The sequence below is a fragment of the Protopterus annectens genome, chromosome 12.part0 (genome assembly GCF_019279795.1).
Source record: "Protopterus annectens isolate FY-2018-M chromosome 12.part0, PAN1.0, whole genome shotgun sequence".
Classification (NCBI taxonomy): Eukaryota; Metazoa; Chordata; order Ceratodontiformes; family Protopteridae; genus Protopterus; species Protopterus annectens.
In genome coordinates, this window is record NC_056746.1 from 483,655,406 (window position 1) to 483,680,405 (window position 25,000).

Consider the following 25,000-nt stretch of genomic DNA (forward strand, 5'->3'; position numbering starts at 1 on the left):
GAGTTTTTGAGCTAGTACTTGGCTATTTAATCTCACCAGGTTCCTCTTTTACTGATCCTAGGTCATCTGGGTCATAGTTAAAGCTGTATCCTTCTGAGCCATCAGTTTGCTACTTGCTGTACTTTAGTGTAGCATCTTCTTAGAATTTGAGGACAAGAGGGAATGCATTTGTGTACTGCATGGGTATTGCAGACTAACATAATACTTTGTACAATTTGTTTAAAAAAGGCCGCCTACAAGGATACTGATGCTTTTAACCTTTAAATCTGATCTCTGTTATGATGCTAGGATTCCATAATGGCTGATGTACCAATCGCGAATGGAGATCATAAGGATACTGACCTCTGGGCTTCTCATAATAAGATGGTACTGGAACCACTAAATACAAATGATCCAGAGGTAAGTGAGGGGCATGATTTAAGATTTATTACAAGCAGTGATTTGGGAATAAAAGGTCAAATAGATAGTTATGCTCATATGAACCCATAATTCTGTTAAGTCTTTATTGAGGCTGGCAGAATGTTGGCATACTAAAGGAGGGTTAAAGGTGCATCTACTGCAGAGGAAAAGACGACTACTTTTTCAGCTCTGAAACATTTGTCTCCATTGCTTTTATATAATAAGCCATATAGCATGTTTTGGGGGTGTTTATGTGCAGCAGCAACTTTCTGCCTTGCATTATCCATTTGTGGGTTTTTTTTCTGATTTACTGTGGTAGGAACTGTCACTGAAAGTGTGTAGTATATGAAATATTTTTCAATTATCACCAATTTATATGATGTGTTAAGTGAGGCTGTCAGGATGTTGGGACTCTGTTAACATAAGTGAACTTGTGCAGTACTTGCCCTAGTGCTGAAATATCTTTAGTTAATGTTTTATGAACCAAACCAGCAGACGGTCACGTTTGCGTAATAAACAGAACTGGTTACAACCATCCAGTAATAAGTGAAGAAGTGATTCAGTGATCCAAAGAGACTTGAGAAATTATGCCATGGACTTAATGATTGAAATGTCAGCAGGTCAGTCTCCTGACAGGTTCTGCTCATCTTACCTGCTGGTTTTAAGTTCTCTGATCTGCAGAAGTGGAAAAAAGGGCAGCTATTAGAAGCAAAATGTGCTGTGAGATGCACTGTAAACTTACTTTCTGTTTGAACTGTTAAAATGTGGACTCTTATCACATGTGTACGTCTGGGCCGATAATGGATTTGTGATGTACCACCCTTTGTAGTATTAACTGTAGTAGTAACAAAACTGGTTAGTAACGAGCGGGAACTTTATCATTGGTAATACTCACAAGAATTTGAGGCATTAGTTGAGAGTGTTAGCTGTATCCAGAAGTGCCGTGTCATTTTAACATTTTTATTTTTTTATTTTCTATTTTTTTTTTTTTTTAAATAGAAAATATCTGTTAAGCATTGCACAACTTTTCACCAGCACCTGGATCCTTGTAATGGGTCTGGGGGTGTCTGTGGCTGTCTTGGTAATAATTGTGCATTGACTCTTGGACGATCTTTACTGGTTTCTGAAGTCTCTTGAGCATCCCCTGTGTAGTGATGCTGGTAGAGGCAGAACGTAACGGCACTCATGAAATAACCCTGGAGAAGGTACACATGATGACAAAGTGGGAGCAATCCCTATAATGCCTGCAGTCATCAGGAATTACTGGTGGTACCAGGCTGCCACCATCATTTACTGAAATGGTGAGAACTATTCTTTCAAATGCAAGTCCCACTTGGGTAAAACTCCATCTTTATTTGTATGTAAAGGGGGTGGGGTCCAGTGCATCCATTTTATAGTGAGAAGTGAACTCCCAAGTTTGTGCACATGTTTTTAACTAAAATGGTTTAGTGGTGTGTCTTGTTGCTGCTTGGTCTTGCCACAGAGGGCCTACCAGCTGTCCTCTATCCTCCGCACTTACCATGTGGAGCTGCTGGATTAACTCTGATCTTGAGGCACTCCTGTATCCTATGGACCCTCCCACAAACTAACACAAGTATTGTAGTTGTATGTGTCTGAGATTTTCTGGCCAATTGTTTTATTGGGTATTTATACTCAAATACTGCAGAAAATGGTAATAAAGGCAGTGGCTAAATGGAGGGGAACCTTGCATTCATCCCATATAATCTGACTGCCATATTAAAAATGCTGGATGGGCCAGGGTATTGATGAGCTGAAGTTAACTGCTTATTTGTATGCCTACTGCAAGGGTAAAGTATGAAGCCTTAAGGCCCTTCAGCTGTGTTTTTTCGTTGCAGTTTTCAGATCTTGCCACATGTCAACAATAGCCCCTGTTAGAATGATTTGGCATGAGACTGACACTAATTGATAGCTTTTTGCCTGGTGGGCAGCATTTGGGCCCCTTTTGTAAGCTGCAACAAGCACAGAGTTTGTGGAGAAATTTCAGTATTTCATTTTACTTTCTGAGAGGTTGCTGTTGGCAGAGATGTGTGCTGGTTTAAAGTGCAGTACCCCCAGCCATAGTTAAGGGCAGTGCTAGCATTATTCCAGTTTTTTTCCTTTTAAGGGTTTGGGGGGGGGGGGGACTTTTGCCCCTTGAATCCATCCTCCTGCCTTTGGCTGTTTTATTTAACAAGGTAGGTGAGCTTGTGTGATTACTTTTTTTTTCGATATCTCAGGCCGAGAGGCAAAGTTATAAGTAACTGGTTACATACATTAGGACATTAGATTGTATTGGCATGTTGCAGTTGGTGATTGCATGTGTGTGTGTGTGTGTGTGAGAGATTGTATTGCTCTTTTCTTATGTCTGCTAACTTTCAGCTTTATCTTTCTAAACATCTTTAGTGAATTAATACTTAAGCACACATATGTTTATATAAAAGAAAACTGTTAACGTGTTCACAGTTGCAAACGTTATACATCACATACATTCTTTTATATTGTTATTAATCCAGCATTACAGTAATTGCTCAGTTCATGCCTTCCCTTAAACCTCACTCTTCATCTAGCAACATTATGCATGCATTGTTCCCACAGTTTCATTTTTTTTCTGTGTAATTTGCTCTTACTAAATTCTTTGTTATAATAATATTCACTACTTCAAATACAGTTGGTTTAGAATTTGATTTCCATTTTCAAGTAATTGCTTTGTCTGCCAACTCATTAATTTCCCAGCTTTCCTTCTGTTCATATGCTGCAGTATCCATAACATGTGGGAGCCTGCCTCTGGTCAACTTGTATGTTTGTCTGTTATACCAAAGTTAAAATGCTACTGCAAGGGTACGTGCAATGGCCCACATCACAGCGTATGTTATGCTACTGCAAGGGTACGTGCAATGGGCCCACATCACAGCGTATGTTATCCATAAACAGACGTCTGGTATAAAGCGGATGTCAGCAAGCACCTACTCAGAACTTTTCTGCCACCTGTTTGAACACTCTTAGGAGCCATCTTGCTTCTCTTGGACTGTACTTGGAAAGTCAATGACTTAAGCGCCTTGTGCAGGATATGAACCTGATGTCGGGACCTTCAGAAGTGACGCAGTCTAACAAGGCCAGGAAACCTTGGCCTGAACCTGTGGCTGCTCCCTATGTTCCTGGCATTCTTTCTGGGGGCTGATGAAGGCCCGGAGGCCTCATCGAAAACTACAGAATCCCCTTTCATGGGTACCTTGGGAGAAGCCGTCAAGGAGTCTGTTAGCACGTCCCAGAGGGGCTTGCAGGTGTCCAAACCGGTCGCCGGGGGTGGGGGGGGTGGGGGACTACAGCTTATTTCTGAAATCCCATGTGGGGTTACACAGATAGTGTTTCAAGAAGACGTTCTCTTGGATGTTGAATGTTGTCCATCTGGACCGCCTACTCTCCTTTGTATGTCTGAGACCCCAAAGAACAAAAAACAAGCCTATTTCTTCTGGCTAGCAAGCAATGCCTGCCGACCAAACCCATGACTGGCAGGCCTTTACACAACGCCTCCAATGCTTTTATGGCCTTACACCAGCCTCCAGCTCCTGTCCAGGCTCTGCACCCCTCCAAAAATCTTGCTGGTGACTCCCTTTTGGCCAAGACTGCATTGGTTTCCCTTTATCACCAAGCCAAGGGCAATCACCACAGGTTACCCCTCAGGATGGACTCTCTCACACAGGGCAAGGGAACTCTCATACACCCTCAAATGTCCACCCTAAACTTAACACTGTGGGTAATGGGACTTTGATTCCCTTTAGACACCTTTTATACTGAGATGTGCTACAGGTTTCTCAGGAGATCAGAAAACCCTAACTATCCAAATGACGTTTTCAGTCTGGTGTCTAAAACAATTTACAACCACTGTCTGCAGAGCCACCAGTTGTCCTGTTTTACTTGTGTGAACTGATGTACAGTGACTTGTCATATTCTTCCATCAAGGCACATTATCTGCCATCTCAGTATGTTCACTTTTGACTCCTCCCTTGGTGTCAAGGTTGGAAGTAAAGTTATTCCTGAAAGGAGTTTTGCACATCTGACCACCAAGGAAACCAATCCCTTCCCCATGGGATCTCAATTTTGTGTTGGAAAAGCTTACCTTCACTCCCTTTGAGCCAGCTAAGGGCTTTTTCTACAACATTGCATGTGGAAAACTGTTCTCCTGGTGGCTATTACTTCAGCCAGAACAGTTTCTGAACTGCAGGCCCTCATGGCCTTTCCCTTCCCAGTTTTCCATCAAGACGGGGGTGCCTACCTACCAACCCATCTTTCATGCTCAAGATGGTGTATGAGCTATCGGTAAATCAGGCCATCAATCTTCCTACCTTCATCCCATCTCCTCAATCCTCTAGTGAAAGGATCCTTCACACTTCGGATGTGCAAGCTCAGATATTGCTTGGCAAAGACCAAGTCCATCCATAAGTTGGATAGGCTTTTTCTTTCCTATTACCCAAGAGGACTGGGGCATCCTGTTTCCAAGCAAACTATTTCCTCATGGATTCACAAAGCCATTACCTTCTGTTACACAGCTAATGGGAGGGAGCTTCCTCCTCCAGTTAAGGCATACTCCACCAGAGCTGTGTCGTCTTCTAGGGTCTTCTTTAAAGGTTTAAATTCAGATTCTGTTTTGGAGGAAGCTATATGGTCATCTGTTCACACCTTCACCAAACATTACAAATTTGATATAATCTCCAGGGCTATTCTGCATGGATTTTTGGAAAATCTCTGCTCCTCCCAATCCTGCTTATGCATGAGCTTTGGCATTCTCCCTCCAGTTATGGATACTGCAGCATATGAATAGGACATGGAATAGTTATGTAAAATCTTACCATAACCGTAGATGTCCTCTTCTATATGCTGCAGTATAGTCCCCCTCCCCCTTCTCCCTGATACTTGCCTGACTTTGGATACTCGCTCCCTTCAGGCTGGTGCTTGTCAGCATTCAGTTCTGAGTAGGTGCGTGCTGACATCCGCTTTATACCAGACGTCTTTACCAATGTACGCATTGTAATGTGGGCTGTTGCACCTACCTTTGCAGTAGCATTTTAACTTTGATATAATGGCTGGACGTATAAGTCAACTAGAGGCGGACTCGCAAGTTATGGATACTGAAGCATATAGAAGAGAAGGACATCTATGGTTATGGTAATATTTTACACAACTATTCTTTATCTTTATTCCCCATCAAACTTCCAACATTTGCCATCTGTCTGAGAAAAGTCTTTGGAATCTACTTTGGGTATAAAAATACCTATACAAAAATCTTAAATCTTCTAGACTTTACATATTTGGGAGCCTGCATATGTCCTCCCTTTGCTTGTTTGTGAGTTGTCTCTCTCCCCAGTGTTTTCTGTTCTCCTTCTGATTCCTACAGTTATGTAATATTTTAAATACCATAGCAATTTTCCTCAGCAGCTTTTGTTCTTGATTAGACTAAAAACTCTACCAGAGCATGTTTGTCACATAGGATTCCCCTATGCCTTTTGCTTTGCCTATAGTCTGATGTCAATCGCTGATATGGGAAGGCAGTGTTTAGTGGGAGTCCAGATGCCTTTTTGGCTTCTTCCCATTCTTTTACCTTTCCCTTACCAGTTATTTGCTAACAGTATATTGGTTCCTTTGCCAGTTTTCTCCAGCAAATTCTGCCCCCTCTTGCATATTTTTTGTACCCCTAATTGCAGTCATCCCTAGTGTCAATCTCCTTTCTCCAGTCTCATGATGACTTGGTTCTCAGAATACTTTCTGCTGCTTTATAAATATAATAATTTGCATGGCTGTTTTTTGTAAGGATCTGCATCCAGAATCCCACTCTTGTCGTTATTTCTTGAATCCGCCTCCCGCTTCATTGTCCCTTTCTGTTTTGAACTATTGCTTGCTTTGTGTTATGTATGAGCCTTAACTGTGTAGCTCTAAAATATCCCTTCAAATCGAGTAATCCTAAGCCACCTTGTTCTATAGGAGCAAGTTATACCACTTAACACTTGCTGTCTTCACCTCCCAGAAAAAAAAAATCCTACAATTCTTAATTACTGTCCACAACTACTACTCTGGTTGATAAAGATGTCTAACCTGTATGTAAAACTAAAAATGTTTTCACTGCTTGTATCTTGCTATCTATATCCATAAATGAGAGCTTCCAGTTTTTAAAGTATTATCTTTTTAGTCTTGCCCACATATATCTTTAGCAGCCATAACAGAATCCTTTTTAACCCATACTCCTAAATACTTCATTTTATGTCCCCATGCACATGGGTATTGATGAAGCAATTCATGTGTGGGCACACAGATTACAACAATAACCTTTGTTTAGTCTTCATTCATTTTGTATTCTTAAAACTGTCTGTGTTCCGCAGCACTGATGTCCTTTTCTTAATAACTTTGTTTTATTGTATTGTCTTTTTTTCTGTTTAATTATGTCCATTCTATGTGAATGCACCTTTAGGACTGCTACAAATTTCATTGTACGTTGTGCAGTGACAAGAAATCTTATCTGTTTTTTTTTTTTATCAGTTACAAAATATCTGCAAATAACCAACTTTTCTTCATTTACCATAACAATTATATCTCCCCTGAATTTACAAGTCCCTTATTTTCTTTGCAAGTGGTTCTAAATATAGTACAAATAAGAAGGGGATAGGGGGATACTCCTGTCTGATTTCTCTGTTAAGACGCAACTTGTCAGAGAGGAACCTTCCCACTTTAATTTTTACCTCCAATCCCTTATACTTCCTTCTGGTTGACATTATTGTATCGGGGAATACAAAAGCCTTTCATTTCCTTACTGAAGTACTTTAAAACCTTCTAGATCCTTATCACTTTATTTCCTTCTAGCTTTTAAACATTCTCAGGAATACCATCTGTTCCTGCTGATTGATTTATATATCACATTTTTCTCTTCTCATATCTTAATTGTTGAGCCTAATCTGTCTCTAACCTTGGCATATTTGTCTTCCATAAATACTTCCATTTGTGCTTTTTCTAGATTTCCTCATTCCTCTCCTTTATACAAACTTAGATGACATTTCCAAAATGTGTCATAATGCCTCTACCGGATCTCTGGTTATTTTTCTTGTTATAGGTGGCAACAACCCTTTATACTTTTCTGTTGCCTAAGTCATTGTACTACGAGTTTTTGTGCTCTGGAGTTATCAAAAAAAATCTGCTTAATATTGTCATCCTTTCTCTGTCTTTAGACAAAATCCATTTCTGGGAAGCTAGCGCTCTTAGATCGGTTGTGCAGTTTCGTTCATATTCCACTGCCTCTTTCCCATAACGGCTTGAGTCTGCTGCTGACCATTGGACACAAGCTCACTTCTGCTCAACTACCAGTGAGTGAGTGCTGAGATGACCGTTTCACAGGCCTTTAAACTGCCTGTGTTGTGGTACATGGTCTCTTCCAACTGTAATAAACCTAGTTGTCATTGCTGTTCACTTCATTCTATTATGCCCTTTCTGGGGACTACAGAAAGGGTATGTGGCTGAACCGAGGTATGGAACTAAGGTACATAAGAAAATATGGGTGTAGAATGCAGAAATCTAGGAAGCTGTCAAAAGAAAAGTGTAGGAAAAAAATGGGAGATAGAAAAGACTGACCAGATAGGAAGGAATACTGCCTGGCTAACGGAGGCTAAGAGAGGAGTTACTGTAGCAAAGGAAAGGTATTGGACACACTACCAGCTTTTGAAAGGGACTCTGTAGATGGCAAAAAGAAACTATCTCGGAAGCTGTTTTGCCCCAGACATTGCCAACGATTAAGGAAGACTAGGAGCTTTCCATAGAAGTAGTAAGAGCAGCACTAAGGAAAATGAAGTCTGGGAAAGCAGTAGGCTGTGATGGTGTCACAGATATGGTAAAGATGCTGAGTGTGACAGAGGAGAATGGCTTCTGAGGGTACTTGTAGTATGGAGAGAGAGATGTCTCCCTGATGAATGGATAATATGCATACTAGTGCCAGTGTACAAGAGTAAAGGGGACATACACAACTGTGGGCAGTACAGCAGTAGCAAATTCCTGTCACAGTGCATGAAAGTTCTGGAGAGGTTGATAAATGAATATGCAGTGTAGTAGAAAGTAATATGGAAAATAAGCAGGTTGGATTCTGATCGGGATGCAGCAAATCTAACCAGTGTTTATAAAGAAATAGTTGAGAAGAAGCTCGAAATAAGGAGAGTCCAACTAAACTTTCCTAGACTTAGAGAAAGCATATGACAAGGTCCCAAGAAAGCTTATTTAGGCAGTTCTGCAGTGGCTTGAAGTACGAAAAACATTGGTAGAATTAGTGCAGGCTATGTACAACAACCCATTGACATAAATGCAGTGTTCGACCTCCGAGGGGTTCCCATGGGGGGGGAGTGTATGTGCATCAGGGTTCACCTCTGAGCCCACTGCTGTTCATTGTGGTGAATGGATTATATAAACAGATGCAGGGAACAGATCAACAAAGTTGTTGCATACTGATGATGTGGCATTACAGGCAGACTCTGAGCCAGAACTTCAGCAAATGATAGGAAATGGAATGCAGAACTGAAGGGTGCACAGGATGAAACTTGACTACAAGTAACTCATTGTAGTGGCAGCAAATTGGGGGGGGGGGCAGCAGAGAATTGAAATAGGAAAAAGGGTATCTGGGGGTGGTCGATGAGAAAGGAAGTCTAAATTAGGAGATCAAAGCTGGAATGGGGGGGGGGGCTTCAGCCAACTGGCACAGTGTCTGGGGTAGTTATGCTAAAGAAGTTGAAAAGTAAGGTGTATAAAACAGTGGTACAACCCATTACTACTGTACAGTACAGAAACCTGGGCAGTAAAGGTACAGCAGTTGAAGCTATAGGTGATTAAGATGAAGTGCCTGAGACTGGTGGTAGGATGCATACTGTGGGACAGATGAAATGAGGACATAAGAACAGAAGCCAGAGTGGCTCCAGTTGCAGAAAAAGTCAGAGAACAGATTGAGGTGGTTTCAGGCACATATGCAGAAAAGCAGAGGACAATCTAGTGAAGATAATTTGGGACTGACAGGAAGAAGGCAAGAGGAAATTGGCTTCCAGCAAAGAGGTGGATGACTTGTGAGAGAGACCTGCTACAGTTGGACACGAGTGTCAAAGAAGGTAGGAGAGTGGTATTGACTATAGAGAGAGTTGGTAACTGTTGACATGACACCCAAACCCCATGTAGAAAATGGGGGGGAAAGGGGTTTGATTTGTTAAAGTTATTGGTGTTTAAATAGATATTACTGAAATACTGCTAGTGTGGGGTTTACTTTAAGACCACTTTCTGTATATTGGGAGGAGGGGAATAGAAACATTAAAGGGCCGGATACCAAAAACTTTACCATTCGAAAAAAAAACGTCTGCCAGACTCTGAGGTCATATCTGCTTATAGGAAGAGGGTGAATTTTCCTCCTCTGCCTGTGGTGGTTGTGGGGTGCCTCAGATGTAGAGGTGTGGAATTGACTACACTGCGGGTTTGTTACCGGAATGCAGTGATGAACCAAGAACTGGCTCTCTTCTGTTTCCATCCTCACCTGTGGATGCAGACTTTGGGTTGTGGCCAAGAGGTTGAATCTGGATGCTAAAGTGGTTGGTTAAATTAGTGGAGTTTTCAGGGATCTGTGGAATTTAATCATTTGAATGTCACGACTGCATAAGTAATGCCACAGAGTGAGAGAGAGAGAGCGACTTCCAGAGTAATTTGCTGCAAAAATACCTTCTTATTGCCAGGAAGGCAGTTTCATCTGAAAAACTTATCAAAAGCAAGGCGCAAAGCAGGTGCTGCAGTAAAAATTTCCAGTCATATTTTGGCTGTAAAAGTCCCAAGCTTCATAAATTGTATTCCTTCACAGGGATGTAGAGGTGTGTGTGTTACAGCATGTCACAGACATCTATGATAATTTCTCAGATTTGTAACCGTTACTAAGTGCATTTTTGATCCTATAACCGCCTTAAAAGTTGTACTGCACTTTGTGGTGCCACATGTGTCTGTCACAAGTGTGTTACAACTTTGAAAGCTGTTCTAACTTGTTCCTGTTCTGTGGTGGTTGCTCTCTATGCTTTGGGTAAGACTAGAACCTAGAAGTGCTGAAAGATGCTTCACATAATTATTCTCAAAATCTGGAATATCCTAGCATTGCACGGACTGCATATGTATACATTTGGTTTGCATGTAGTTCTTCATCAAACAAATCCAGTTTCTCTCCATTTTGTAACATGAATATTCCAGTGGCCTTGATCATGGTTGAACAGGGTTTTGGAATAGTTCTTTTAGACAGTAAAAAGTAAAGTATCCACATCGGCTGACTAGAAATTTTAAAATCGGATCTAAAGGAAACCTTGTATCAACTGTTTTGTCTGCTTAAGGAGATGCTCTCTTGCTGGAGTGTTGCGCTCCGTTTTGTGTTGCTGTTTTTTGGCCTGTTGGCCAACAGGTGCAAATTTTCCATGTTTTGCTGTCAAAACAGTGGCATCCATATTGAACCCTCTACAGGTACTCCATAGATACTAGTCTTGTTTAAGACCCTGGCAATCAGTGTCAGTCATACTGGACAGCCATTGAAGTGTGACACGATTTATATGTATTTTAATTTTCTCCTGTAGCTGGATTAGTTTTCTACCAGTTTCATCTCTCGTTAACTTGTATCACTTTGTTAATCATTCTTTGATGTTTGATTGCTTTCTTGGGTCATTGTTAGTGTAAATATTTGTTTGCTTGTCATTCTGGGTGTACCAGGCATAGAGTTTGCTGCTGTTAGTTTATCTGCTTGCTATTTGATTATGTAGACAGTTGAGCAGGATTACCGTGTTGGACATGGGTGTTTGCTGAATTTTAAATTTCATGAACAGATGATTTTATGCAGGTGGTTCATTCCCTGTTTTTGAATTCATTGTCATGGATTTGTAGAAATTGCTGGAGCAAACTACAGTGAAAGTAAGATGTACACTGTAAACAGGTTTGAATGTTTGTATTCTGGATTATTATGGTTAGTGGAAGCAAAACTGTTATGTATAGAAGTACTTTTTCAGGTAAATGTATCTTTGTTTTGGCAGTAAATACCAACTTGTGATGTGATTTAATGTGTCTGGATTTTTAGTTCTAAGGCTTGAAACTCCAAAATATGACACATTGAAACTTTGCAACCCCAGAAAACTTGATCATTGCTGACCTGAGATGCATATTCCACTGATATTTGCAAGAATCATATCAGTATTTTACCTAGTGTGGCCAAATTTTAGGACCAGTCAACTAGGGGTTTCAAAAAGGTATAAAAGGTATTTTCACAATGGTGGCTCATGTACATTCTAAGGAGGTACTACCACTTGGATATGCAACAGGGACAGGTTAATGTCATCAAGCATCCTATCACTTATGGGAAAATGCACATTCTTGCCAGAATCTTCCCCGACACCTCTTGGCACCTGTAAATAATTCAATACTTTAGCATTTAGTTATTGACCAAGGTGCCGGTAAACTGGATGGAATTTGGTTCCTGTGCGCCAGCTAGTGTACACCTTTTGGGCTTCACTTTTGTCCACAAGGCATATAAGCACTGAACAGGAAATTTTTGTCCATGTGTAGTATCCTTTTCAGATTTATTTAAATTTTAAAACCAAACTTTGAAAGTATTCAAGATTAAGAGAAAAAAAATTGCCGTATGTCTGAGCAATTTTTAAATACAAATTGTGTATTGGATGTGAAAGCATGTTTTTAAAGACTGAACATGTGCGTCGTCAATTCCATGGAAACACCACCATTACTTGTTGTTTTGATGGGACATTTTGTTGGGAGGTCAGTATTTGCAAAGGAATACCCAGAGGCCAGAATTCAAGCATGGGGGGGGGGGGTTCTGTGATGCAAATTGCTTGCCCAGCAATGGTATTGTGGTTAGTATTGTAGTAACTCGCATCTGTCTCTTCCCAAGCATGAGAATTACCTGGATAAACTTCGGGATGTAAGAATTCATGAAAACATTCCTCCTGGGGGATTGTAACTTCGCAAACACTGAATAGGTAGACTAATCAATATTAAAATAACAGTGCCGCTATTAACTTTAAATGGGGTTCTCAAGTTTTGAAGCAAACTGTGTAGAATCCATTTAAGAGTGGCAATATTATATACCCCACCCTTGGTTATATGGTTTGAAGTTAACATAGCAGATCCATCCATTTAAGGCTAAAATTAAAACATATGTAAATGTCATTCATACACTTTGCAAGTGAGCTTTGATGCAGTGATATTAACATACTTGCATTGTGTCCTGAATAACTCGCATGTCTGCTTAGTATGTCTCTGATTAGTTCTTTGATATTGTATGTATTGTATTCCTGAACAAACAATCTTGCAAATTCAAAAATAAGATCTTTGAAATAGCAAAGTTAATCGTACCTCTCAACTGTCTGGATTTTCACAGAATGAGCAGATTTTTGCCTTATATTTTTGGTTGGCTCCTCATAAAATTTGTGGTCTGGGAGCAAGTCATCGATTACTGAAGTCCCTAAATATTAACATTTGAGTTTTTACATCCTTCAGAAAATGCATACTAATGCAAAACCTGTTATTCTGTCAACTTTCTCAGTTTACAGGAGCAGTGTTTAAAGTCTGTCCCTATGTTTGATCCTTTGCCCCCCCCACCCCCCACCCCCCCACACACACACACACTATTTCTGACTTTGTCTAGATATATTGTGCTTACAGGTTGAGAGGTATGAATGAGATGTAAAGAAAGGCACTACTTAGCTTTCAGTAATACCATAGTTATAAACACGAGACTAAGGTCCAACAGAGTTCAGAAACTACTTATCTTGACTTAACTACAGATTTGCAGTGATGTCAAAGGCTGAAAGTTAATCACATCTGATAATCTAAATATTGGAATTTAAAAACAAGTCCAGATTAAAAGTAGTTAGGCAGTGCTTATCTGACTTTTCATAGTTCACTTCAAGCTTATTCTGATCTCAAAGGTTGAAACCAACAAAATCTAATCACCTCAGAAAAATTTAAAGGAAAAAAAATTAATGCAGCATTATAATTGAGGTGATTATGTAATCACAAGACATAGCAAGGTGGTGGTGGATGTTCTTGTGTCTTTCGGCTTTTCCCGGTTAGGGGTCGCCACAGCGGAACTCCAGTCTGCTAATGATTGGCAGCAGATTTTTACGTGTCGAGTTGCCAGCCCTGACATACAACCTTCAACGAATGCATGCCCATTCATGCACGTCTCCACATAGAAGATGCTCTAGCTGAGAATCTAACAGGACAACGTCTTACTGTGAGGCGACTATGCTACCGCAGCACCACCGCCGCAGTACACAAGACATAGCAAGGTACTTGCAGAAAATTTTTTCAAACCTCATACAAAGTAGTGTGTTGGAATGCAGCAGGCACAAAGGAAGACTTCAGTTATAGGACTGCTGCTTCTGCAGATGATGGCAAATTGTTAAATTTGACAAGAAGTTTTGCTTTTTATTGCCGAAAAAGGTTTCGGCATCTTGATGTGAAAAAAACGCAACTAAATTTCAGCCATCAGTCAGACTTTTACTCTTTCAGATGTAATTCTTGTATACGATACGCTTTGTCCTCCTGCTTTATTTCAACGAAATGCATGTCTTGAAAATAGATGGTCTGCATTTTTTGATTCCAGCTTGCATCTTTCTCCAAATATGACTCACTTGCATTGCTATTCTTGCAAGCATTATTAGAAAAAAAGGTATGCTGATTATTTACAGTAGTGGAGATTGTTATTGTATAATTATGCTGTATTGGAGCTTTTTTTCACTGGTTTTTCCATTGTAAATTGGCATAGTCAAAACTTTGTCAGTTAGCAAATATAAATAAATACATTAAATTAATATTTTCTGGAGGTCAGAGAAAATTGCCTGATGACTAAAGGGTAAGGCTATACTAGAGAGGGAAAGCAACTCAGTGGGTGTATATAGTTCTGGAGTCCTTCGTTTTCCTGAAGTTTCACTGTTAAATTGATGCCAATTTTGTTTATCAACATAAGTAGAGTGCTGATCCTGTCAAATTGTTTTCAGATTCAGCCCATGAGTACAGCCATAGTATTAAAATAAATGCAACTAGAGACCATTACAATGAATAGAATTGCAACTTGAGAATTTTAATTGAAGTTGCAGAGAAGACTGCATAGAGAATTATTTGTTTCTGATCATAACTAACTTATGTTTGAGAGCTGGGTTCACCTCAAGAACAAAGTGAAACTTTAGGTGAATCCTGGCATCCATACACTAAGTCATAACCAGTTGATCGTGATTAAAGTAGATTCCTTCTCAGAAAATTGCTCCAATGTGCCACTAGTTACAGAGAAGAAAACCATGTAGGAGTATGAAGCTTTTTACTGCTTTGCACGCCCTGAAACATGTACAGCTGTCGCACACAGTGCGGGCAGAAGCTGAATGTAGGCCTGAAGTGTAGCATCTCCATCTAGTTTGTGGGCCTGGGGGAGCAGTGAGATGTGTAATGCTGTTTATCATTTCTTGGTGCTGTTTTGTGGTGGTGTATGTATGATGAGACTAAAGCATAACATCTTAAAGCCTTGCATAAGAAAGTGTTATAATGCATGGAGCTTGGTAGTTGTACTCCTGATATCTGGAAAAAGACAAATCAATTAAGCATGAGATCTGATCTTGCACTAGGCAGTCATATCTGCCTGCACTGGCCATCAAATTACAGTGACAATGTTTTTCTCCCTGCTGTCTGTGCTGGTAAGTTGTCCCTGACTTCCCTTTATAAACTTAGTGTTGTTCCTACAACTTACTATCTGTTTGCCTGCATTTCCTGAAGGCTGTGAAGTCTGAAACTCAATTGTATGTAATCTAGTAACTTTAATCTTCAGTGATTTGTCAGAAGACCATAGCTTTTGAGGAGCAGACCAAATATGAGACTAAAATCTGAACAGTAGAGAGGCGTGGAAGGTGAGTGTAAATATAAGAGACTGAGTGTAAATATAAGAGACTGACTTGTACTGTCTGGCAGTGCTCGCTAAGTGTAATACGGCTTTGAAAACAAGCAAAACACTTGGTGCTTTCTTTTCTGTAATCAGTAGTACATGGAACAGAAAAATCTCCATGTACTATAAAGAATTCTGATTGGGTCTCCAGTCATAACCCAAAGTGGTGTTCTCAACAGAGATGCAAATATTCACCTCTCTATGAATTTCTTGGCATCAGGGTCTCAGTAATTTGGTTATGATCAGCGACCTGTTCATAATCCTGTTATGCGCACCTGATGTGAGAGAGATGCATAACAAGTGTCTCTCTCTCTCATGATTTCAGGGTATAATCAATGTATTCATAGTGTTTAGTATGAACTAGATTCAGTGCTTTTGAAGCACTGAGATTATGATCCAAATGCTGGTAAGACAGCTTTATTAAGCACCTTTTCAGCACTGTTGTCATGCTAAGTTTATAGTATCGCCCATTTAAAGAGCAGCAGCATCCAAAACATTGTCATGGCTTTAAAAGCTTTAGTACATTTTGCTGTCTCAAAAATGTCCTAATGAAGTGTGGGCATTTAAAGTAATTTATCAGAGGGACACTTTGTTTCTGCTGGCTCGTTGGTGGCAGTGCTGTGATTTTACAACTTTCAAGCTGGAAAACACTTCATACTCCTATACTGTGTTTTGATTTTTCTGTAACTCATAGTTCATAGAGCAGATGAAGCTTGGCACCGAGCACTACAAAGGATTATGATCAATTTTCTCCAATCATGACTTCTTATTGTGTTTTCTGAATGGGTTCTTTGTGAATTTCTCATAACTTAAGGTTGGCTATGATGAAAGACTGTTACATTTCATTAACATGCAGTCTTAAGGGGTAAAATGTCCCAGTGAACATACTTTACTACTTAGATTACAGAATTTTGTTTTCTGTCAGTACTCAATTAGTTGGAGGTGCTTTTTAATGGCTTTCCTAAAAGGTGTTAAATGTTTGTGTTTTTAGAGGTGTTGGGAGGGCCGTCCAGAATTTGGGAGCAATAGTGGAGAGACTTTGTTTGCCAGTCTGTTTTGTGGTGTTTGCAGAGATTGGGTGTTTGGTTTATTGCAGAGGGCGTAGTCGTACCATTTGTTTGAGTCCACTAGTGAAATGTTATGGTAACAGTGTTGCACTGAGTTTGAGGAATCCAAGAAATAGGTTTTATTGGCAGTAGTTTAGCCTTTCATAATAGGTGGTAGTAATACTATTGTAAATGAGAATCTACAGATTTAGTACAACTTGAAGATTTTTTTGGGGGGGGGGGGTAGACGCAATTAGGGTGAGCCCTATTTAAGCTGAACCGTAAGTAATCTTTTCTCACTTGATCCTCTTGCATACCATTACTTCTCATGTCTGTGCTTTCCCGTATGGGTTTGTCTGGAAGGCTGCTGCATTACTGCACCTTGGCAGAGCCAAGCACATATCCCCCACCTTTGAGGTATGCACTGTACCCTTCCTCCACTTTGGGAGAAAGCTATGTGGCAGTCTAGACCACTAGCCTCCTGATGGCATGAGCAAATAAGTGCCTGTCATTCTCTCCCACCTTACGTTTTCGGTTTCCCCGGTGCCGGGCCATTGATGGTTTTCCAGACCTCCATTCCTGAGGAAACCTACATTAATAACACTTTTTTTTCCAGTTTTACTCTGTTGCATTTGGGGCATTTGAGTGTTGCCATGCTGTTTGTTCAGGGTCAGTGGTAAACTTGAAATGGTAGTGTAACACCAAAGGCTGTGGCAATACAATCGCTGGATTATGGAATGTAGTGAGGGAAACCCTTTGTATAACTACCTTTGCCTGTAAAGAGTGTTAATTTTGCTGTACATCCATGCAGATTTCTTCTAGGCTTTCTTTGTAGAATTGATTGCGTTTGCACAGCTGCAGTTTTTCTCAGTCATTCACTTCAGATGTTACAGGTTTTGCTGTTTGTGTAATAAGATGGCTTGAATTTACAACAGAATGCTGATGTCACCAAAAATGAGCAAGTGACATTCTTTATATTTGTGAACCAAATTGACTTGGTGTTGCTGTAAGCCATTATAGTTGGGATTGTTGACTTTGCTGCCATCATATAAAACAGCATATTGTCTTGCAATAGGTGGAGGGTGGGATAAACAAGTAAACACAAATAGGCCGACAAGCAAGCTGGCCGTGCAGTGACCTGTAGAGGGCTTTAAGCGGAAGTTAACCAGGTTGCTTCTTAAGTCAAAATCAGAAGAAGAATTGAAGTAATTGTTGTACTGACTTTTAAGCTCTTTAATCTGTATCGGCTAAAGACGAGATGAACTTTCCCCTAGGGGAGAGTCCGTGCTGAATTATTTTGGTTAATGATCACACACTTCTGCACAGATGCAGATATTCAGTTCTTGTGTTTTAAACCAGGCTGTTGCTGCATTTGTTAAATTGGTAAATGATTGCAGTGTAGGACTACATTCTTTTTTCCCTTATTTTTGTCTGCCTCTGTGATTGAACACTTGTACCCATGTGTACCTGCACATGCATGAGGATAGTTACTGGAATGGAATATGTAAATAGTTGGGCACCAAATGTCTAAAGATTTTACAAAGGTCACCAGTCTGTGCTCCCTCCAGATCTGATTGACTTGTGTGCCATGACCATAAAATGTTTTAGTTAATAAAATCAAAGTTCTTGTAACATATTATGGTGGCTTCAGCTATACAGTGGCACTAGTCAAAATGGATACATTTAAGGTATAGCAGTATCTTGTTTAGTTTTGCATATTAAATTGCTATTAAGTGAGTTATTTTCTGAGCTTTTCTGTCTCTCGCACCCTGCAGAAAGGACTTCTGTGCTACAGTTGCCTGCATGTAATCTGTAAAGTCTGCCTCTGTTTGTTTTTGATTTGGAGGTTTAATAGGCTGCATATTACTAAGGTTTCCTTTGGTATTTATGAAACTGGTTGCTTAGCATTAAATGTTCAGAATCTCTGTTTAGTAGTATGTTCTTCATTTAAGGCCTCAAATGACTACTTGCTGTACATGATTTAAATTCATTAATTCTCACACTATCTGCTTTATCCACTTCAGGGTCACAGGGAAACTATTACTTGTCCTGGGACTCGGTGGGCACAAGGCAGAGAAGCTAAATCTAGGGCACTGTTCCGCATCAGGATGCACACTATTTAACACACTCACACGTACCATAAACATCTGTGGCAGAGAAGCTAAATCTAGGGCACTGTTCCGCATCAGGATGCACACTATTTAACACACTCACACGTACCATAAACATCTGTGGCAGAGAAGCTAAATCTAGGGCACTGTTCCGCATCAGGATGCACACTATTTAACACACTCACACGTACCATAAACATCTGTGGCAGAGAAGCTAAATCTAGGGCACTGTTCCGCATCAGGATGCACACTATTTTAACACACTCACACGTACCATAAACATCTGTGGACAGTGTGGAAAATTGCCACCTCATCTGAATTGTCTTTAGCTGGCAAATGCAGCACCATGACAACTCCTGCAGACACTGGGAGGATGCAGACTTGTATGCAGAAGGCATCCCAGCTGACAACTAAATGAGGGAGCCAAGTACTGTGAGGCAGCAATGCCAGTTTATTGTGCCATCTTAAAATTAATTGGCTGCGTTAAGGGCTGTAACTGTTCGAGAGTAGTTTTGTAATTGAAGCTGGCTATTTTGAAGAGAAATGCTGTCTTGCAGTCTGCTAAAAAGTGATCTTTTTTGTTTAGTTTTATTATTATGGGTGCATTGGAGAAGATTTCAAGATGTGCTTAAGGTGAAGTCTTGGTACAGTCTTGTGGGTGTCACTTGAGACTAGTGACAGAAGTTTGGAAATGAGCATGACTCCAATGCTGGCACTCCAGATGCAGGAGATGTTAGTGTGTAAAATAATGGGTGGAAAGAATTGCAGTAACGGAGTTATTTACAGCTAGGCAAACGGAACCTCTGGAAAATTTACACACCAACTGTTGGAGCTCTTCTTCTGCTATGCCATAAAAACCATCAGCCTTAACACTTTGTGGATCACAGTCTGGAAATGCAGGATACCAAGATGGGTTTCATAAAGTACAAAATGGTGCACAAGCAGATTTAGTGCTTAGTTTGTCGCAAGGGGTGCAGTTCTCTCCTGGATCACTGTAGACAGGAAGTTCATAACATGGGTGTTTTTGAAAGTATGTTTTGATTTGCTGTGTGGGACCCTGCTCACATGGGATTGTCCCTTGAAGCATCCAAAACAGGCCTCAGATTTATCCTGAGCTTACAGCAGTAAATTTGTGTCCTTTTTATCATAAAATGTGTGTGGGTATGAATATGCACATTATTCTTTTCTGTGATTCTTTGTTTTTGAGCAGTCTTTTAAACTGGTAAAATTGGAACTGAAATTGGAAGAAGAAAGTGTTAGCCTCATATTTAAAAACTGTTCCAGTGTGCATTGGCACCTTTTTAAAATGTTTTAGCACAATACCTAAAAAATCTGTTCTATTAGGTGTATGAAATTATCAAGAAGGAGAAAAAACGGCAGACATATGGTTTGGAATTAATTGCATCAGAAAATTTTGCCAGCCGAGCTGTTCTGGAGGCCTTGGGTACCTGTCTAAACAACAAATACTCAGAAGGATATCCTGGGCAGAGGTATTGTAATGGAATTGATTCGGTTTTAAAATGTTTTTCTTGAAGGCAAGGTGCTTATTTAGGAAGTGATTGCCACATTTTTAACTTTAATGTATTCTGCTTAAATGTTTTAATGCATTGTCTGTAGGGCCGGTGTGTTGTGTGGAGGCTGCATGTCCTCCCTGTGGTCGCATGGGTTTCCACCGTGTGCTCTGGTTTCCTCCCACATCCCAAAGACATGCTGTAGGTGGATTGGACACTCTAAATTGGCCCAAGGTGTGAGTGTGTGCCTTCTGTGGAAGGTTGGGTGCTGGGCTGGCAACTCGACACAGTAAAAGACTCTACTACCAATCATGAGCGGACAGGTTATCTGCTGTGGCGACCCCTAACCGGGAAAAGCCGAAAGAAGTCAGCAAGTTAGTCTGGCCATACTGTAGGTGTTCAGCTCATTCAAGTGTACCAGTGTCCTTTAATTACCCCCTACTAAATTTAAGAAGCTGCAGCTCATAAGGGCCTCAGTTGTCTGAATTTAGTTACTGGTTTTCAAGGGGTGGGGATCTTTAATGGTTTGGTCCGTCTTCCCTTCCTACCTCCTTCCTGTATGTGAAGTGCACCTCTCATGCAGTAGATTAATGCTCTATAAGTTTGAAGTGTACAGCTCACTGATTACACTGGATGGCAGATTAGAAACTAAACAAGCTACTGCTGTGTTAGCTTAGTGTTAGAGTGTGTTGTTTTGAAATGCAGTTGTATATGTGAGGGTATTTTGAAGTCAGCCTTCATTATGTATTCAGATTTGTTTACTGTGCTCTGATTTGAAATTACCTTTTAACTAAGGAGCCCATATTCTGATACAATACATTTGTGCACTCAGTACAGTCTAACATTTTATGTTGGGGGGGGGGGTAACTAAGGAGCCCATATTTTGATGCAATACATTTATGCATTCAGTACAGTCTGTAACATTTTATGTTGGGGGGGGGGGGGTAACTAAGGAGCCCATATTCTGATGCATTCAGTACAGTCTGTAACATTTTATGTTGGGGGAGGGGGGTTCCATGCTGTTCAGTTTTATTGTTGATTCTCCTTGCTCACCATAACACCTGAGCAGTGCCAGTGTGACTCATGGGAGTTTACTTGTTCCTGTAGTTGATTTATTTCATAGTGGTAGAATTAAAGTATGCAAATTCCTATCTCTATGGAAAATTCTTATGCCCCTCATTTATTTATGAAGGTGAAATCAAATACAGTTCTACTCTGTCAAATGTATAAATATTTTACATTTACGACATGTGATTATGTAGCAGTGCCTCTCAAAATTTGAGGGCGCATAGGCAATGCCTTTACATTTGAAACAAGGAGTGAAGAAATCCCTAATACATATTGTAATAAGTCTTATCTTGGTTTACCTGTATTGCCTCCTGATTACTGTCTCAGGTAATTTGGAGTGGGGGGGGGGGGCATGAAAAATTTCTTTTGAACTGGTAAAGGTCGTATATGTTTCTGTATCTATAGTCTGGTGTTGTGTTTTGTATTTAAGTACTGTTTTTGTGTTCTCCATTGCATGTTAGCATGATCGCCAAAAAAGATGGGCATTTCATGCATAACAAAACTGATGCTTTACAGAAGTTGATTTGGTATACATGTAATGTGGGCACACTGGGTGTGGCATGTATAACCAAACTGGAACTCCAAAGCAACTTTCTCTGTATTAATTTGCCTCATCAGTACGTGATACGCAGATTTATGTGTCTGCAGTAAGGCGTAGTAACAGGTTGGCTTTTTCATACCTTAAATTGCTTTCACGGTACAAGCTTACTTTTCTAGAAGCTGACCATGCATTGTTAGAGTGCAGTGATGAAGGTATGTCTGTTGCATTTCAACTCTGCATTGTCCTAGTTTTCCTGGATTTGTCCTGCTTCCCTTCCTTTCTCTTAGAAAATGTTTCCTTTTTTTTTTTTTTTTTCTTTCTCCTAGGCCATTTCTATGGAGGTGTTGCCCTTGGTTGGAAGAAGTGGCCTTATTTAGGGTTTATAAAAGCACACATTCACCATATGTTCTTGAAGAGTTGATGGTTGTGAGGGAAGTGGGAAGAACTAGGACAGAGCAATAAAGCCTTGACAGTGACTGATGATCTCACCTCAGAAAGCTGGAAGAACTGGGTGGGATGAGGCAAGAGAATCTGCATTTACGTTGGTGCTGTCACCTGAGAGAGTTGTAGTGGCTTCTTTCCTTGTAGTGATCTGGTACTGTGGGAGTGGTGTAGACCAGTCTCCCAGAGGACTGACTGAGGGGAAGAAGATAGGTCTGTCTAAACTAGTTTTGACAGCCCTTGTGAGGTGCCTGTTCCATGATGTGCCATCTCTGCATCAGGGCTTCGGTGGTCCCCTGTAATGATACAGAAGCCCATGTCACCAGTAAATAGTGAGGTTAGATCCATACAGGAGAAAAGCCCTGATTACCAGTATGATGATTGCATGGTTAGCTTTCACCTCACTGAAACAGAAAGCTAAGTGAAGGAGGTAAAAATTGATCCATTGTATTCAGCACTGATTGATTACATTCGTCTAACAGGATGGAAGAAGGTCTGTGGTAATTTGAATCCATAACAGCATTTTTATTGTAGCCCTGATTTATAGCCGTCAATCATACCATTGTCCTAACCAGCTATGAATCCTCTGACATGCATTGTGCGAGTGTATTTCAGGGCCCATGCTTCCAGGACTTTTTTCTTTTGCATTTTTAGACCAAACTGGAAGTGTCATGTTTAAATTACCAGTGCCATACACCCCCCCCCCCCCATCCCTTGTATTTCCACTATCCTCTTATTGGTCTTCTGAGATATCACTGATTCTAGATTATATCTATATTCTCACTGATTTTGTACATGACCAGCTTTCTAAGTTAGTCTCAATCAGTTATTCCTATTTTTTTATTTAATAATTACAATACAATTGTGCATTGTATGAATTCTGCCATTTTATTTCCTTAATTAGTAGGGCAATCGGAATTGTACACAAGACCCATCAGTCTACATCTACCTGTAGAACTCAATGCTGGGAGAACTAATAGCTCTACATCCTGTCCTCACTTTTGTCCATAATCTTACTCTGTAAAGGGCCCCCCCCGAAATTTTTTGCCTTTTGTAAGACCTCGTCTTCTAATGGACCCAGGCTACTTTTTGGATTGCAGGGTTTTATGCAATTTCTGCTGTTCCTTCTTCAGTGCTCCTGTTCTGCATCACTCGTTTACTAAGGTCAGTGTATTTTTTGTCATTCTGAATGTTGTTTGCATTCGCTACTTCCCCACACTTTTTGCATCTGGCTGTCTTTCCTCCCCTTGCCAGCCACGGGATTGTTGTACTCCTGCTGGTTTCTTCTTTGGAAATGGACCCAGAGTATCCATTGTATTAAGCACTATTAGAATTTTGCCACCTGTTACTGTTTGATACTGTTACCATTTTTTTGTCCAATGTCATGCATTTTTGCTGCCTTGCTGTCCTTTGTCTTGCAGGCTAAACAACTGGAGTCCCCTTGTAAACGGTTTTACCCTTTCTTCCCTACAGGGCAGCTGTGACTGCCTGTCCTTCATCCTCGGCCTGTTAGGATTCTGTTATGAGATTGGCTGTCTTGAGATTGCTGTCCTTCCAGGTGCCACACTTTGCAAAAGGGCAGATTGCTTGGTGTCTGTAGGTTTCTTTGTTCTACTTCTCTCAGCATTGTTGGGGCCTGTGGGGGTCTAACTTTCTTCATTACAGTGTGGTGATCTGGTCAGTTGGTTGTTGGCCATCTTCATCAGCCTTCCTTTTGGTCTGGCGTGAGGCTTGGCAATTTTGCTTTTACAGCCTTTCATGGTACCATGTTTTGGGTTGGGTTGTTGGTACCTAAAGGTCTATCCTTTTGGGACTGTGTTCCAAGTTGCCAGCCTACTACAGTTCTGATGCTAGGCATGGCTGATATTGGTCTACAGTCCTTCCCTTTGGAGATGTTAACTTAGTGTCACGGTCAACATCAGTTAGTTTATTTGGTCAGGGTTTCTTTTCCACACTGACCTTGATCCTTAATCCATCTGACTAGTAATGCCTTCAAGGTGTTTTAATATATATAGAAATTCAGTGTTGGCGATCTCTTGAGACCTATCATCCGTTCATCCATGCATGTATCAGTAACTTAACCCTCTCCCTGTACACCGTAAAGACAGTCAGTCAGTTTTCCTTCTGCATTCTTTACCTTGATGCTAGTGTCCGAACCAAATAGTGTTTTTTTTTTTTTTTTCTGTCCATGTTGCTGTCTTCCATGCAGGCACTGTTCCTTTCTATGTGGCCACAGTATTTTTACTACTCTTATAATCCTAATTGCGGTCCTAATGATGAGAGACAAACTTGCAGCTTGCATTACTCCTCAACTTCATTACTTTTGATATCAGTCATACCCTTTTGTTGCAGTATTGTTGCCTTTCTGTCCAGCTCTACAACATGCATATCGACTGCCCAGATTTTTGCCTGTTTTTAGTCCATTCGTCATAAAATTTGTGGTTTTCTGGCAAATTGGTGAGGATTGATGCTACAAAAATAACAGTTTTAGACTTAATATCTTTAAGAAAATACGTGCTAATGCAAAACTTTATAAACTTTCTAAGTTTATAAGAGCAATATTTAAAAATTGTACCTATTTTCGAGTCTGTCTCCCTATTATTTTTGGTTTTGTACAGATTTCCTGCACTTGCATGTTGAGAGGTATGCTCTAGAGCAACAGGTAAAGGAAGATGGATGGGTCCTATCATGTATGAAAGATATGTAGTTACTAGAATAATCATGCATGTTCATCTTTCTGCATTTCCAGCCCCCCCCCCCCCCCAAACAGGTTCACTTAGTTTGACTGAAATATTTCACTGTTTTTCCTTCCTCTGCTTCACCTTAGTGAAAGCTACCTGAGGTCTGCAGAAGAGGAGGCACTAGATAGCCTGCTGACGTTTTAGGCGCAGAGCTATCCAAGTCCTGCC

At 40.4% G+C, this 25,000-nt stretch overlaps 1 protein-coding gene across 2 annotated transcripts in view; it reads left to right on the forward strand.

Annotated features, from left to right (window-relative positions):
- Nucleotides 1–25,000, forward strand: part of SHMT1 (serine hydroxymethyltransferase 1) — a 437,170-nt gene that overhangs the window by 13,557 nt on the left and 398,613 nt on the right. For both annotated transcript variants that reach the window (XM_044089588.1, XM_044089587.1), the window contains exons 2-3: nucleotides 289–399; nucleotides 19,875–20,020. In XM_044089588.1, coding sequence (XP_043945523.1) covers nucleotides 298–399; nucleotides 19,875–20,020 — 248 coding nt within the window. In that variant the 5' untranslated portion in view covers nucleotides 289–297. The remainder of the gene's footprint in view (nucleotides 1–288; nucleotides 400–19,874; nucleotides 20,021–25,000) is intronic.